At 45.2% G+C, this 16,706-nt stretch overlaps 1 protein-coding gene across 6 annotated transcripts; it reads right to left on the bottom strand.

Moving 5' to 3' along the window:
- Positions 1 to 204: 204 nt before the first annotated feature.
- CCDC62 (coiled-coil domain containing 62) lies at positions 205 to 16,651 on the bottom strand. 6 transcript variants are annotated; one of them, XR_005258786.1, is made up of 12 exons: positions 15,330 to 15,646; positions 14,854 to 15,046; positions 14,108 to 14,274; positions 13,730 to 13,831; positions 13,229 to 13,400; positions 13,042 to 13,143; positions 11,979 to 12,067; positions 11,115 to 11,215; positions 6,589 to 6,757; positions 5,897 to 6,016; positions 1,605 to 2,176; positions 205 to 1,165 (listed from the first exon to the last, which is right to left on the bottom strand). XR_005258786.1 is itself a non-coding variant. In XM_038152799.1 (12 exons), the coding sequence occupies exons 1-12, from the start codon at positions 15,363 to 15,365 to the stop codon at positions 4,164 to 4,166; spliced, it is 2,106 nt and encodes a 701-aa protein (XP_038008727.1). In that variant the 5' UTR covers positions 15,366 to 15,646. The 6 variants fall into 6 exon arrangements, 5 of the variants coding, with proteins under 5 accessions (XP_038008726.1, XP_038008727.1, XP_038008725.1 ...); XM_038152799.1 differs by lacking the exons at positions 205 to 1,165; positions 1,605 to 2,176 and adding exons at positions 4,164 to 4,271; positions 9,773 to 10,519; XM_038152798.1 differs by having other exon boundaries at positions 205 to 2,176.
- Positions 16,652 to 16,706: the final 55 nt, after the last annotated feature.

The raw sequence follows: 16,706 nt of genomic DNA, 5'->3' as shown, positions 1-16,706 counted from the left end.
CCGCGCACTGCGCCGTGCGCCTCCGCGCCCCTGGCGGCCGCGCCCGGAACTGCAGCGCCGCTCCCCCCGCGGGCAGGTGGGACCGGGCAGCGCCGGGGGGACACCGGGAGGGGACACGGGGACACGGACACGGGGAGGGGACACCGAGCGAGGGACACGGACACGGGACACCGAGCGAGGGACACGGACACGGAGAGGGGACACGGAGAGGGGACACGGAGAGGGGAACCGTCCCTTAGCGGCCCCCGCGGGTCAGCAGGCACCGAGGTGATTCCCCAGCTCAGGAAACACCAGGAACGGCGGTCACCTCCAGCACGACCGTCCCATCTCAGCGCCCATGTTCACCCCTCTCCCACCGCACCTGCACACACACGCAGCTCGGTCTGGGCTCCAACACCAATTCCCGTTACCGAAGTCAATGACCGGAGCTCGCATCCACCCTGCGGAAAGGCCGTGGCTGAACAGAAGCTTTGTTGTCTTTAAATAATAATTCAAACCAAGGATACAATAGCAAAGGGCTCCCTGGAGTATTTGAGCTGCTTCCAGAATTAAGGCACCGAGTTTGAAACGTTTCCATTCGAGTACCAGAGTGTGGTCAATAATGCAGTTGGGTTTTAAGTCACTTAGTGCTGAATAAATTAACCCAGTTATTTCCCTTCTTCCCATTCCACAAATCCAGGGCAGCCCCAACACAAAATCCTAAGGCTCTGCAGATCCTCGATGCCTCACTTGAGCTCAGTTTTCTATATTGATTTTAAAGTCATCATTTTAAACTCTCCAGGGGTTTAAACTCAGTCAGTTCATCCAATAACCTCAAAACCATTTAAACGCAGCTGCTGCTTGGAAGTTGCACCAATTTCTCTGAGTAGCTGCTGGACAGCTTCAGGGTGAGCATCATGGCATTGTCATCATTGGCTTTTTAGGGGGAATTCTTGTCATACCAGAGCAGGAGATCCTGAGGATGGAGCCTGGGAAGGTTCTGTGCAGGTAGAGGAATAAATGCACTGTAAAGGCTTGAGGAAACCTGGAAAGAGCTGGGGCAGCTGAGCTTCCCTCTGTGGGTAATGCTGGAGAGTAGGCAGGGAGAGAGTCTGGAGAACAGCAGCTCTCATCAGAACTGGCCACCTAATTCTGGGGCCATTAATACCTGCAGGAAAGGCTGTCACTGGAGTAATTAAAGAGAAAGCAGAAAATGAAAGAGTTAACAAGGGGAATCCACAGAGTGTTGTGTTTCTCTGCAATACAGTGGATGGGGCAGAAACTCCCACCCTTGGCTCCCCCCCAGCAGGAAAAACGCTGGCACAGGGCTGTGGGAGGGGCACTGGTGTCCCAAAGTGCTCCCAGCCTACACAGGACTGGGCAGCCCACTCGTGTCTGTGCTGAGAAATGCCAGAGAGCAAGTGCTAAATGTATTAAATGGGCAAGAGAGACACAGCAAAGTATCACCTTTATCAGCTTACTTGATCTCTTCGTTAAAAAGTAAGTTCAAGTTGTGATAACAGCACATCTTGCCCAATCAGCAAACATGAATCCAGTTTAAATGCTAAAAAAAGGGTCACATCATACTTGGCTACCTCCACAGTGCAAACAGAGGCCATACACACCTGATCCTATAAACCTTCGTTGGAAGAACCAGCTCCTGAGTGTGGAAAGTTGTTCTTCCCATCTTGTGGGTGACAGCTCTCCCATTTCAGCAACATTGGAGGCAGTTCCTGCTTACAACACTAATTGGGAACTTCCTATAAACATTATTCATCTCTCTCTACAAGGCAAGAAATCCAGAGCAAAAACAATGTGCTAAAAAAAAAAAAAAAAAGGAGAATGCTTGGCTGTGTCATACTCTATAAATATTTCTGAGCCACCATAAAAAAAAACAAGAAAAAGAAAAATAGTTCCTATGTTGTAACAATTACACACTTCAGACTCTTAAAAAACAAGCTAGTGTTTAACCTGAGCTCTCAGCTACAAAAATAGCTTTGTTAATCTTGGCGTAATTCTGTGTTTTATTTCAAGATAAAATACATTCCTGCAGAGTCACATCTTCTTGCCACTTGTGAGTCTTTCAAACACTCAGGAGGACCACGGGAAAAAAAATGAGGTAACTTTCCATTGTAGCTGCTGGGTCAATGATCTTCAGTCCTCAGAATTACCTCTGTGTTGGAAACAACTTCTTCCTCTGCAGAAAATGGAAAAGATTTTTATTAAAAAGCAGGAGCATTTCCTCTGAAATATCTGAAGCAACCACACTTATGTAAATTTACTACACGAATTTTCACACTACAAACAGAGTAAGAACAAGGAGTAAAATATAGAGAGGAAAAGGTAAACAGAGCACTTCACAGAAAGGCAACAGTCTCAGGGCCACCACTGGGATGTTGGGAAATAAAACCTTTCCAGCTGGCTTTCAGGAAAGGAGTGATCTTTGTGCCCCAGGCCAGCCACTGAGTCACCATTTATGAGCACTGGCACATGTTGCTGTGTCCAGAACTGAAAATAGCCTTTTCCTCACTGCTTTCCTCCTGAGTTCTTCAACTCCCCCCCCACCCAACCTCTCTCTAGAGGCAAAACAACTGACTGATGAGAATGGCTAAATCATTGGCAGCTAGGGAGGAAATTGCCCTAATGTTTGTCAGTGCACCTGCCCTCAAATGAGTTTCAAAGCAATTTAAAGCCAAACAAACACAACCAAAATCAATTCAATCACTTCTGCATATGAAACTGCACCAATGTCTTTTTATTTCTGGACCTGCTCTGCTTCAGATCTAACTGATCACAGTGATTCAGTGCCTTTTAACACAGGAAGAAAATGAGAATTATGCATTAGCCAGTGACTTGGAGAGCCACTCATTCTTGTCATGGATCTACAGTGGATTGTGATGTGTTTGTTCCACCAGCTCTTTCTCACTTGAGGCAAATGTGATTATTTCTGTAGGCTCAGCGTGCTCTCCCCACTCTGCTGCCTCAGCACGGGGCTCAGCACTTTTGGGGATTTGCTCCTGAAGCTTTGTAACATCAGTGGTTTCAGGATGCAAGTCACAGTGCTGGCTTCAACCTATAAAACCTCTGGCTGCTTTTACCTCAGGGCTCTTTTCAGGAAAAGAAGAGCTCTCTCTGTGCACAGGAGCATTACAGCAGAGGAAGGTCTGGCATTCCAGCTACTCAGCACCCATCTCCCCCAAGTGCCCCATCAGCTGCTCTCTGCAGACCCCACGGCTCTCAGAGGAGTCTCAGTGTCTCCAGACTGAGACATGCAGACCCAGCAGAACACCAACCCAGCCCGAGTCCCCAGGGCACCACCAGCTCAGGGACTGCAGCTGAAATATCCCAGAGAGAACTGAGCAGCAGCTCCCCACGGGATGGAGGCTGATCCACAACTGGTGTCACACAGTGTCACAGCCCAGCTGGCTGTGGGGTAACCTCCCTTTGCAGGCACGAGCTTGGGCTGTGTCAGCACTGGGAGATTTTTTTTTTTTTGCCAGTTTCTCTCCTCATTGTTGCTGGCTCTTATTCAGTTTCATGTGGTGTTCAGGATTTTAACCGTATCTGGTTACTCTTTTGTCCTCAGAACCAGACAAGGTGGTGCCTACTGCAAGCATCCAGTCCACAATAGGAGAACAAATAATCAGAGAGTGAGAAATTTCCTGATTCAAAAAGAAAAAAAACTAATCTGCTGTGGGCAAGGCTGCTTTGGATATTCTGAAACAGCTCTATTCAATACATTCTACTTTTGGGGCTCTGAGCCCAGGAACAGTATCCTAAAACAGCCCTTGGCCTTGGCACTGGAAAAAACTTCCCAATCTCTCACTCAACAATGTTCACATCCTTGATCCTGTTATCTGTAACACACAGAAGGGTTTTAACCACAATAAGGAGAGTGCAGGTACTGGGGAATGAAGCTGTGAGATCTGACTGCCCCGAGGACGAGGAACACACTTCAGAAAAATTTAATTATTTGACTAAAGGAACTACTTGCTGACTTAATATCTGTTTGCTGTTACAGTACTCACAAGAGTTTTATTGGAAATGCACTTAGAATCCTGTGCCAGGCCCATCTCAAAAATCCATAATATTAATATTGCATTTATATTATTTTAGATGCATTTATAAAGAGGGAAGCAAACAAAAAAAGATCAAGCTGAAAACACCTTCATGCTCAGGGAACATCACAAAAAAAAAAAAGGAAGCTTAGCATCTCTTTCTTCTGCAGCAGGTAACTGGCTTCTGTGAAGAGTTCCTGCAAGTTGTATTGTTTCTATTGTAATGTAAAAACACTACATGGAAATCAAAGAACTCGGAGAATAAAATTTCAGAGCTGCCAGGTTCAAGCTGCTGAGCAGCAGGGGTACAGTTCTTGATTCCCCCTTCTCCTCCCCATCCCAGCAGGGCACAGAACCCAACATGTAGCACTTCCCCCGATTAAATTCCAAAGGCTGTATCTCATATTTATTCCATTCTAAAGCTCAGTTTAAAACAGCCCCAGGTAAGCCTGGTTTTAAGCACAGGTTAGCTGGCCTGCATAGATTAACTCAAACACGCTTGACGAGTTTTTGCCCAGAACTGCTCTGAAAGTAGATCAAAGTTCCACAGATGTGGCTCAGGATCTGCTCCCGCCACTACACACGAGTTTGCTTCATTTTCTATCCACTAAAGCTGAGGGAGAAGCCAATTTCCAAGCTCAAAAATGCAGCATCAGATCCTAAAGCAGAGTCATGGGCAGACAGAGGAGCTGAGCTGTGACGTGCCAAGCAGTGAGCAGGAGCCAGACAGCTGATGGGGCTGGGCAAGAGCCACAAGCAAGCACTGTGTGCAGGGAGCTTTTCAGGAATCCTCCTACTCAGGAGTCTTTGCAAAAGACTAAACTGCTGCTGTCTTTGCCACTGAATGAAATCCTGCAGAGGAACTTCTGAACAAAATATCCTTTCAGTTTATGCAAACGCTGGCACACAAGCTTTACAGTCAGGCCCAGCACAGCGAAGGGTTTATGGTTCTGAATGTTATAAAAATGGCTTTGTCTGCTCCTTACAGCAACGTTTGCTGGCCAGGTTCATCTAAGGCTAAAAGGAGTGCAACTTTTGAGAGGGAGGTGAAACGTGTGAGGATGAAGATGAGGGTTCAGCACTGCTCTGAAACCAGGAGCCTAAATCCTCCCTTTGGGATATACCCCAGCACGAGTGTGCTCATTGCTAGGGACAAAAGGTACAATGTCCTTGTCAAACAAGGTAGAAATTCTTATGGATATTTACCCACCAAACAAGTGAGCCTTTCTCTGATTACTTCTGCTGCCCAAATACTCAACAGGAACTTTATCAGCACTTGTGCTCATAAAATAAACTGCTATGACAGCTACATACAGGTTCTTTTCTTTGACCACTAAATATATTCTCTGACCCTGCAATGAAGGAGTGAAAACTACTAACCCACAAGAACTCTGCCTTTCTTTAAGCTCAGCTTCTGGTTTAAATTCACACCCAAAGTATCCTATATATTCCCTATAGTGCCCTCCTTTCCATTAATATTATAATAAACCAGTTCTGACTGCGAGTCGCTGGGACAGCAGAGCAGTGAGTGTGTGCTGAGCCTGAGAAATCATCTCATTTGCTTCAAGGCAGAAAGAACCAGTGTTCACTTTTTTTCTAGACCTCCTACAGCTTGCCCCAAAATGACTTCTGCCTTCCATCTGTTCAGACACATGCAGGAGTCAAATCCTGTCATGACCTTGAGCAGCCAAACAGAATCCTATAAAAAATTCAGGCACTAAGGCATGCAGGAATTGTCTCTTCATAACCAATATCCTCCTCATGCTTTGCTAATGCAGTACAAGCCAAGCATAAGGGAAAGGATGTTCCCAATCAGCATCCCTGAGACCTCAACCTCGTCCTGGGAGAGCAATCTGTACCTTATTCATGGTTTTGGTGTTGGGAATGCTTGTGTGGAGAAGGCTGAGCTCCAGATCAGTCAGCATCTGTCGGGACTGGGCCAACGAGCGCTCCAGCTTCCAGAACAGGGAACTGGTGTCCTGCAGGACACAGAGAGGGAGCCAGAGTTAGGGAAGGATCTTTTTTTTGGAGGATTTCAAAGAATTATAACACACAAGAACCAGTATTTTGATTTTGAAATGCTTCTGCTCAAAATACTGCAAAGTAACAGACTGTGTCTAACTGCTGGTGTTTCTGATAAACACAGAGCTCTCTCCTAGTGCCATTTTAAACAGATTTCCACATATTAAGCACTCACAAGAGAGGTACTTCAGGGATAAAGGGGAGAATAAAGACATGAGAAAGAAAAAAATACCAAGCAGAACAGGAAAGAAACCATGTCCAATAGCTTCTGATAACTACATCCATATGTACCCAGATATTCAGTGGAATTACCAATTAGCCAGCATCCATTTTCAAGCTTTTCATTCCAAAACTTTCTTCATTTTTTAAAAAAACATTAAAAAAAAAAAAAGTTATCACCTTTGCCATAAGCCTGCTGTCTCATCATTTGAGTCCCCATGCCTGGAGACATTTGCATTCCTACCATCAGTCATAATTCCCCATAATTCCCCTCAAATCAGTCAAGGACATTGTGCAATAAGACACTGACTGTGTTCATGAAGTATCTCTTTGTTGGTTTAGTCACTGCCAGGTCATTGATGTCCAGAGGGGAATCTTCATCAGAGAATTTTCCAGAACTTTGAGTCGTGCTGCTCTTCTCAGAGGATGCCAAGAAAGGAGAAGCCAAGCGGAGGGAATTCAGATCCATGTTTTCTTCACTGTTAAAAAAAAATTAAGACATTGGCAGAAACAGCATCACCATCCTTTTTAAACATTCAAGGGGAAATCGTGGCACAACATAAATAACTGTGGGCCCTGAGCCAGGGAAACCAAGAAGCTTGGGAGATTACCCTGTTCCTCAGAGCATTCCCACATTTAACAGCTTCCCTAGATCAGTTTCATCCTCTGAGGACGAGGGTTTGACTTTCAACCAGTCTCAACCAGCTCCATGACCACGTGTTTGAGTGTGTCTCTAACCTTGCACAGAGCACACAAAAGGCAAAACTTTGTTCTTCCCAATACCCTGCTACTCACTCCCCTCTCACACCCAAATCCTTTTTGGTTCTAATCAACCATCAGGCAAATTAATATTTGTAGGTGTACCTTTCAAGGGAATTTCACAGTGTTTTACAGTCATCATCTCACCTCAGAGATCACAGGAGAGCTTTCCCAAAGAGGCTTGGGTTTATTTATTTTTAAATATAGGAGCAAACCACATTAATCAGCTTCTGAACACAACAGAAGCAGAGTGCTAGCCCTGCCTGGACTGGCAAAGAATGAAAAAAGATGTGTATTTTAAAGCAAATATTCTCTTTGAACTGATGACATTTCAGCAGATATTCTTCAGATACTTATTTTGGTGTAACAATGCATTCCATAGCTGGCAAGACTGTTAAAAATAGGTGCATTTTTAACTGACATTCAATCTAGGAAAAAGCCCTCATGAGAGTTGCCAGCTCAGGAGTGTCTGCTGTGTCCCATTTCACTTCTCCCATAAAATACTGGGATAAAACAAGCTCTCTTTTAAGAGAAAAAAGCTCATGGCTGTGTTTCTGACAAGGAAAGGTTCTGTGGCGATGCGAGGGAACAAGCAGCCTAGAACAGAGATGTGAGGAGATGAGATGAGCAGGGCCTGTCCTGGAAAAGGAAAGGGGACACAGGTTTGATTTTGAGGCAGGGAAATGGCTCAGGAATGGGTGGCTTAGTCCAGCCCAAGCAGAATCAACAAATACCTGCTGATGCTCCATCTGTAAAATGAGAATTGAGATAAAAATCCAAAGGCAGCAAATGTTGGCCCATCATAAATGAAGTCACCAAGTCAGAGCACACAGAAATGATTCCTGCACCCTGGGATTTCACAATCCCCTCTGCCATTGGGGAAGGCATTTGACTGTTAACAGCCTCCTTGTTGGCTGTTCCAGAACTCAGGAACTCATGGCAAAAATATTTGCTGGGATGACAGGGAGGTGCCAGCACCCTTCCCTAAACACAGACTACATCATCAGCACTCTGAAAGCAGCAATGGAAAACTGGAGGATCCAGATCCAAGACCCAGGAGGAATGTTGTGCTGGTCTGTGCCATTAATCCCTTCACAGAAGCAATGCTCCTGCCTTCCTCCCATGTACGGGTGAGGATTTATCGCCTGCCAAATCCGAGTCAGCGGAGGCTGGAGAGCAGACAGTCAGGGATTTGCACTGAGTCAATCCATCTCCAATTAGCAGGGCCCCAGGACCAAATGTGGGCATCAAGAAAACTGGAGAGCTCAGCAGCAAATCCCAAACGGGTAGCACAGCTCCCCCCTAACTGGAGGATATCTTCTAGCTGCACTGCCCAGGTTGAGTTTGTTCCTTTCCCCTTAAAATTCACTCAAGGACAAGACAAATAGGGCAAGACAAAAAGTGAAAGCAGCTTTCACGATGCAGCCTCCAAAGGGATTTGGAGGGATGGCAGTGTGTCATTAGTGCTGCTGGAGGAGCTGATAAGAAAGGTCAGGGTAGACAGAAGGGGAGTGGAGTCTTCCCAATGATTTATAGGCAGTGGAAACTAGAGAGTGCCCACATGGAGTGTGAAGCTCAGCTAAGGCACATGGGAATGTGCCAGGCCAGCATTCTCTTTCAGTGGCTGCCCATTCACCTTGTTTCTGAACAGGTCTGTCTCCCTGCAGCAACAATTCCTGCAATATTTCTGTTTCAAAAGCCACACAGAATGAAAGCATCCATACATCAGATCTTTCCATTCCATACCATTAATCTGTTTGGATGCTGGGCAGGCTTGCTGGCAAACACTGTGAGCAGGTTTAAACAGCTGTTCATTTACTGTGCTTGTCAAACCACCAGCTGGAAGGCTCCTCTCCTCTGGCTAAAAAGCAGCTATGAAATCGCTGTGAAACTTCAGAAATCCTTCTAAAATAGAGCTGGGTAAATCAATTTTTTGAACAGAAACAGAGGAACCAACAGAACATTTCCACAGCAAGTCCCAGCTCTGAATGCCTTTGCTTATGCAGGCACAAAGCCACTTCTGTAAATGCAGAGCAGGTTTTTTATCTCGCAGACATTCCAACATCACTGAGGCAACTGGGTCTTCTTCTGACACTTCTCAGCATTAGAAACCTCATCCTGCTCGTCCCCAACCACATGTCCTTCTCCTCCCACAGCACAAACAGAAGGATAGAGTCCCACGAGCTGGAGAGTGGACAGATTGCTGTCCTTTAAATCTTGCCATCTCATTTCTTGCCCTGACAGAGGCAGCAGCCTGTGCTCAGAGCTGTGTCCTACATTCTTGCCCAGCCAAGATGTGATTTCTCAATAGAAGTAACACAGTCACTAAAGCATCACACAAAACCTGCATCTGTTTCTTGCCTCACAGAAACATCACTGTACATGTCCAGCTCTGGTCAGAACATATTTCACCCATCAGAGTTACGAGCAACACCTGGGATTTCAGAAAATCTTAAGATTTTCTCAATTAGTTTATTTGGCTAAGTTATATGGTATTGCAGCTTCTCCTGCCCACACAGCTCATGGGGATAAGAGAGGAAATAAATGCATAAGAATAGAATCATGATACTTTAAGAGCTATTTTTATTTTAAATTTGTTACTTTTCAGGTTGAAAAACTAAATTTAAAACAGCAGTTACTCTAAACATAGCTTGAGCTAATACTGAGAGCTTATACACCTAAGTTTCTACACAGTCTAGCTTATACTTATTTCTTAAAGGCAACAAACTCATAACCTTTCTGAGCAGGTACATTTCATCTCTTGTGCAGTCTCCAAACAGCTGTAATCTCTTCCACGTTGCGTATTTCCATCTCTCTTTTTGGGTTTGAAAATCTCCAGCCATTCCAGATCTGAGAGGGGCTTCCACCGTTTATCTTTATTTACAATGAAGTTATTAATACTGGAATCAGAGTCAGACTTGCAAGTGGCAGGAGTCTCTCTGCTTTTTTGGCCAGACTCAGTGTCAGATCTCTCTTCCCAGGTTTTGTTTCCATTATCAGTTTTGTCAGACGCGGTGCTGCTCTGGATTAAAGTGCTTTGCAAATCTACACGAGATTTGATTTTAAGCCAACGATCATACGAAGGCAAAGACACCTCAAAGGTTTTTTGATTTCTGCTTTTCACTTCATTCTCTCCAATTTCCCTGTTTCTCAATGGCCATGTGTTGTTTACCTCATGAAATTTTTCACTGTCTAGCTCATCAAAGCTTGATGCAACATCCTGCTTTTCTCCTTCTTCCACAGGCAGGGCCAAGCCTTTCACAGCTTTTTGACACGGGTTTAACAACGCTGAGGCAGTTTCCTCCAAGTCTGAAGCATTCAGTAACTGTCTATTATCTACTTCACACATCTCAGGGGTGGGTTTTACCCTACTTGCTGGAACTGGTGCAGTTCCACACTCCTCGCACATCCTGTGGCTGCCCTCAGTCCTACCCTTGTCTGTCTTGCTGGGGCTTTCAGAGGCAGAGAATGCGGCCCCTGAGCTACAACGGCACGACAAAAACAAGTCAGAAACACTGCAGGTAAAGAGCATCCCCAAGTGCACTCCTAAAGCTCTACAGAACACAGGCTCTGCCACGGTTCTGCAGCAGCTCACACACCACCAGGCAGCTGTATCCTGCCAAAACCCCACAGAAAATCTGCCCAGATTTGGCTGTTACTTTTTCAAAATCAGTCGGAGAGTTCCCTCATGTTTTAATCACAGTATGGTGATTCTGTCTGAACCTCCAGGGTGTGCACCAATTCTCTAAGTTTACTTCCTAAAATAAACTTTGCTTTTTAAATACAAGCAGTAGGGAGCCAGGTTAACACCCTACCACCAGACTACTTCACTTTCTAAAAAAAATCATGAGCTGTCTGGCCCCTTACAAGACTTGCTCTGTGAGTGATGTTCATGGTCTCTCCTGACCAAATAAAACACAAGGTACTGGGCAGCTTCACTGGATGTTTGTGGTCGAGTCCAGCACAGCCATCCTGACCCAGCACACACCCCTCTTAGGATGTTAGCTGGGGCTGAACAGTGAAGTCTCTCTTTGAGGACAAACTATTTAAGAAAAAAACATTTTAAAATGTCTTTACCTCTTTCCACTCGATGTATTTTCATGTTTTTGCCTGGAGTCCTGAGAGCTATCAAAGTTGACATAGAGGAAGTGCAAGTCCCGCTGCTGTTTTACACAGACCTGTCAGAGGCAGTGAGGGGCACGGGTGAATGTCTGGGGGCAGGAACGTCATCAGGCAGTACCACAGTGCTTGTCTTCCAAAAACATCCTCAAAATGTTTTTATAAACCAATTCCTGTAGTCAAATTATTGACAAAGACTTCCAAATCTAAGAGGACAACTCTGCATATATTTAGGAAATTAATGTTTTGCAGCAGTAAACAGGATTTCTATTAGAAGATTAGAATATTCTTTGAAGATGGAACCACTGAACAATAAATATAATATCATTACTGTTACCTGATATTTAATACATGCTGTTATTACGATGTTCACAGCTACAGAATCACAGGACATGGGATTTGGCTTTCACTGCAGGGGATTTTTTGTGAAGCCAATGGAAAAGGTAACTACCCATCAATTATTTGCAATTTAAAAATGGAACATACTTTGAGAACCTCAGCTGAGAGCAGGAGAACACACGGGGTTTGGGTTGTGAAAAACAGACCTGCCAGGACACTGTGTCCCTTACTGTGCTGAGTTCACCTTGGGCAGGTGTGTGATCCCAATCCTGCTGCCCTCCACGTGACTTCCCAAGCCTGGAAGCACCGTGGGCTTTTCAGCTTAACCCCAAATGAAATCAAGCAACATTCTACAGGGATCCCAGCAAGGCACAAACGGATTTTTGTTCCTTAATCAACACTATCTGACACTGTTCCACACAGGTCTGATGTTCCTGAAAACGCTCCCCTGAGCTCGGAGCAGGAACACAAGCAGGGCTGTACCTGTCGCAAACTGGACAATTCTTTTTCAATCCGCACTTGCTTCGACTTGGCAAACTGAAAAAGTTGATCCTTTCTCTGGGCTTCTTCCACTGTTTCAAAAGATAATAATTATTTTTATTACTTCAGGTGAACAGACACAAAGCAAGTGCATTGCTAATGCTGTGTCTGTAGCAGTAGGAGGTGGTACTGAAACAAAACAAAAGCATTTTCTTAAGATCAATGGGACCTGCTTCTCCTCCAGATAAAAAGAGCACAAAACCCACAAGAAAACAAAAATTCAAATATTTTCCTTGGACTTTTCCTCAGCACCTGGTTTCATGTTACGAGCAGCAATACTGTGCTTCACTGACTGATTTAGTTCATGTTTTTAGAAAGGAAAAGGGAAAGGGAAAAGGGGAAAAAAAAAGAGGAAAGCATAAAGGAAATTCAGTTAATTAATTTTAATTCATGCACATAGAAGTGCAGCAAAACAATTCCCAATTTTATTGGTTTTAAAATAATAAGACATGGCATCAATATCTGACAAAGGTCCAACAGCAGACTAAAAATGATAGGCAAGGAAATGATCTGACAGCAGAGGACACCTTTGGCCACCTAATCTTTGAAGGTCTCTGTGGTTATCCCCAAGAATATTGCAGAGACCTTTCCTATCCACTGCAGCACCAGATGTTCTTCCACCCAAAACCAAAGGTATTATGGAGAGCAAGATGCAGTTTACCAAGGCCTGTATATTAAACCAGCCTAAACCAAACCCTTCACCTAAAGAAAGCAACAGAGAAGAGAAAGTCTCAACATTTTCAGGAGAGAGTCCCCTGAGCCACTCACTCCTCCCTGTGTAATCACTTTGGTGAACTTTGTGCTTTCACAAGACTTTATAAAGTGTCCCTGCAGAAGCCCCAGATATTGCTTCCATAGAAGAATGGCACTCAGGGGATATACTTTTATTGAACTGCAAGGAAGGCAGGTCACAAGCTGCCTCCTCCACAGACAGCAGTGAATTGCTGCCCAGAAGTCTCTGAGCTGTTGAAAGCCAAGGCAAGAAAGGGCAGCTGCCCACCCTCACCTGCCAGTATCAGCTCACTCCTCAAGCAGCCATTTTCTTGTTTCAGGTGACTGATTTCTTCCTGGTTCTTGCTGCTTTCTTTCATCTTTTCAGAGAGGATGGCTGCAAAACAAAATGTAGCATTTCCCAGAGTGAAAAGGAATCGTGCTGGCCTACACTAAATTAGGTGCCCAGCAGAAACATTTACCTTTCATCTTGTTTATTTGACACATGACATCATTCAGTACCACCTTGAGGTCCTGGTGCTCCCTGCTGTGAGTGAAACCATCCTCCTTTGCTGCACGCAGTGCATTCTCCAGGGCTTTAAATTTAGATGTAACTTCAGTAATCTGATCAGTTGTTTCAATCAAGGCTTTGTCCTGAAATAGGAAACACCATGAATTCTTATTTTGAATATCACAGATGGGTTTGGACATAACAACAGTACATCCTTCTGCAATAAAGTGATCCACAGACTTCCTTTTGAGATTTTGAGGAAAAAAAACCACCAAATCAAATCTTAGAAACAAGCTTGTTTGTGAAAACAAACCAGTTTATTGCTGATCATTTCTCCCTTCCCAAATAAGCCTAAGAATTAACAATGAGAGAGATCACCAGGGCCAGAAGCCTCGTGGCAGAGTCGCCAACAGCTGCACTGCAGCTGGACCACATTTAGTGCCCATGAGCTGACAGATGTTACAGATGTTACCTTCCTCTGAAGCATAGAGAGCAGCTCCTGTTCCCTGGCTTGCAGCTGGCCTGCTTTAGCAGACAGTTCCAAAACTGAGCAGTGGAGACTCTGATTCTTCTCCTGGTGAACGGAAATAAGTGCCAGCCATTACTTCAGTGATCCAAAGTTATTATTTTTTCCCAGTAAATGCGTCCACAACATTTTTAAACATTGTGAGTGGCAATGTGGGATCCTGAGCAAACTGGAGAAAAGAGGACTGGAGTAAAAATTGTTCCTCAACTTGCTTGTGATCAAGGGTCTTGATACCCTGCGTGTCTCAGTTTTGGAATGTTACAGTTCATCACAGGCATCTGTAAATGCAGGGACTACAAAACCAGACCATCACTCAAGCCCTACCTCCAGAGCCTGGCAGTGAACAGATGAATCTGTTACTTGTTGAGTGAGCTCTTTAAACTTCTGTTGTGTGCTTTCAAGTGTTATCTTGCTGTCATTATGTTGGGATTCTAATAACTTTAACTTTTTGGTCAGTGATTTTATAAGCGCATTTCTCTCGTTGAGCTCATCTGAAAAGGAAGGAGACAAAGTTATATGTGAGAAAAGAGCTCAGAGGCTGTCATGCAATTTCTTAAATCTCAGAAATAATTTCACCCAGTGTTTTAAAATCACACAATTCAAAGCTGGATGCTTATGTTGCACACTCTGAAGGAGGATTCCCTGGCTATCCAGGTCAGATGGAACAGGAACTGTGTGGCGAGCTCTGTACTGAGACTGTTCAGAGCCACCAGGTGTTTTGCTGGGTGGTTTGTGTTTGTTCAGAGCTGTGCAGCAGCACAGGACTCTGTAACACCAGCAGGTTGCAAATTTTTCATCTTTCCCCACATTTATTGAATCAGATTATTTTTTAAAGAATTTACAGAAGCAATTCACACATTCAGACAAGAAAGAGTCTGACCATCAGACCTCCTTCAAGATCAGATCACTTCAGCACCAGTGTGGAAGTTCAGACCTCAGAGAAACAATAAAATTTAAGGCTGAAGGGTAGGAAATGGTTCTTCATATGATGCAAAACTGTTATTGAGGGGTTGAAGCACCTGAACATACTTAACAGACCAAGATGTCATTCTTCACATCACAACACTCACTAGTTAATAAGCTGCATCGTTCTGCTAAAGTCAGTATTTTTTGGCGATCATCTTCCCAGGCCTGAATGTGTCTCTCGTGCACTTCCACCATGTCATTGAGCTCCTTGTCACGATCTTTCAGTTCTGCAATTAAAAGCTTCAGCTCCTGTCTCTGCCTCCTAATGATGCTGTTCTTGTGATCAGGGCTAAATGCCTACAAAAGGTGAGACACGGAATGCATTTCAACGCAAGGAAGTGACAAATTCTCTCATAATAAACTCGAGGGGTTTATTTTTAGTCGAGCTATGTTTATATTATAAATAGAGGCCATTCCAAGAAGTTCCTTATGTTCGTGGTACCACCTGTGGCCCTTGACTGAAGCCCTTTGCAGAACAAGGTGGCACCACCTGTGGTCCATGACTCAACCCGGCAGCAGCACAATGAGTACCCTGCTACCGAAAATAGAGCCGATTGTTAACGGCACTTCCATCTTTTACCTGGGGCGAAGCAGAACGCTGTGGCGATGAACTCATAGGGGACTGGGGGCCAGAGCTCTGCCAGGCATTCGTGGAAGCGGGAACGCTTCGAGGATGTCACGTTCAGCACGGAGGCTCCCCCGCCGCTCACCCGCCGGCCCTGAGGGAGCACAAGCGGCCTTGGAGCGGGCGGGCAGGGGGCGCAGGCCTGAGGGGGGGCCCTGAGGCACCACCCCCGGGGAGCGACCCCCGCTCCCGGGCAAGGCTCTCCCGCTGTCCCGCCCGCCTTGGGCGGCCATTCCTAAACCCAGGGGCTCGCCCTGCCCTCCTCTGCCCTTCATTACCCCCGGTTACCCCGGGCCGCCCCCGACACACCGGCACCGCCCGGCCCCGCCCGCCGTTGGAGGAAGCTCCGCCCCCCGCAGCGAAGGGGCCGCGGGTTCGAGTCCGGGGGCTCCCCGTTCGAGTCCTCCAGCTGCGGGTTCGAATCCCGCGGCCGCCGCCTCACCCCGGGGCTGGAGCTGCTAGAAAAATGTGATAATTAATAACGTTGTTAATACGGTGGGTATTAACATTAATATCAAGTAAGAACCAGGCCGGAATGTTAAGGGTTGGATGCAACTTCCCTGTCCAGTGTTAAATGGGAGATGCAAGCAGCTCCTGAGAGACACGATTTCCAACGACAGGGACGGAGTTATCTCTCCAGACACACCCATGGTTTATAAATAGAAAATCACTGAAAAAAAAAATCCTTACAGGAAGGGAACAGAGAGTCTGACACATCACCCCCTTGGCTTTCAGCTCACCGAGGTGCTGCAGTGACAGGAGCACCTCACTTCCAGGACCCTGCCACCAGGGAGCATTTATTGTTATGAAATGGAACAGTGAAACAAAAAGCACCAAATCGATGCTCGAGGCTGTTTGTGGGAGTACAGACAGCAGAGCTGGCACCCACCCACCCTGCTAACATGGCCTGTGGAGTAGTGCTCACTATTAATTTGTGCTCATTACCACCATTCTTGAACGAGCAGCAGGTTAAAAGCACAAAGCCATTACAACTGCCTCACCTAGAAGCCCAGCAGGGTCACGAGATCTTTGGAATTATGAAAATAGGATCGATTTCTAAGTCATATTTACATATTTCAGTGTTTCAACTTAACAAAATAATTCGGTTGGCAGGGATGTAGAATGATCACTTCAGGATTCGCTGTTCTTTCCTTGCTAAACAACCTTTAGAATGTTTGTTCCATTCTGATTTCTAAAGTTCTCTCCAGGTAAATGAAGGGTAAAAGTGTCTACATCAGCCACATGCCTTATTCAGTTAAGCTCAGCAGAAAGGACAGCGGATGAAAAAAAAAATTAAAGTTAAAATTCTTTTAAATTTTCCCATAAGATAGG

The sequence above is a fragment of the Motacilla alba genome, chromosome 15, assembly GCF_015832195.1.
Source record: "Motacilla alba alba isolate MOTALB_02 chromosome 15, Motacilla_alba_V1.0_pri, whole genome shotgun sequence".
Classification (NCBI taxonomy): domain Eukaryota; kingdom Metazoa; phylum Chordata; class Aves; order Passeriformes; family Motacillidae; genus Motacilla; species Motacilla alba.
The sequence above is the reverse complement of the archived record's forward strand: the minus strand, read 5'-3'. Positions and strand labels throughout refer to the sequence as shown.

Coding starts and splice junctions, on each gene's coding strand:
- CCDC62 (XM_038152799.1), bottom strand. CDS start 15,365: ATGAGTTCATCGCCACAGCGTTCTGCTTCGCCCCAG. Junction 13,401..13,729: donor TCTCTATGCTTCAGAGGAAG/GTAACATCTGTA, acceptor TTCCTATTTCAG/GACAAAGCCTTGATTGAAAC. Junction 6,758..9,772: donor AAATGTACCTGCTCAGAAAG/GTTATGAGTTTG, acceptor TTTTTTTAACAG/TGAAGAAAACATGGATCTGA.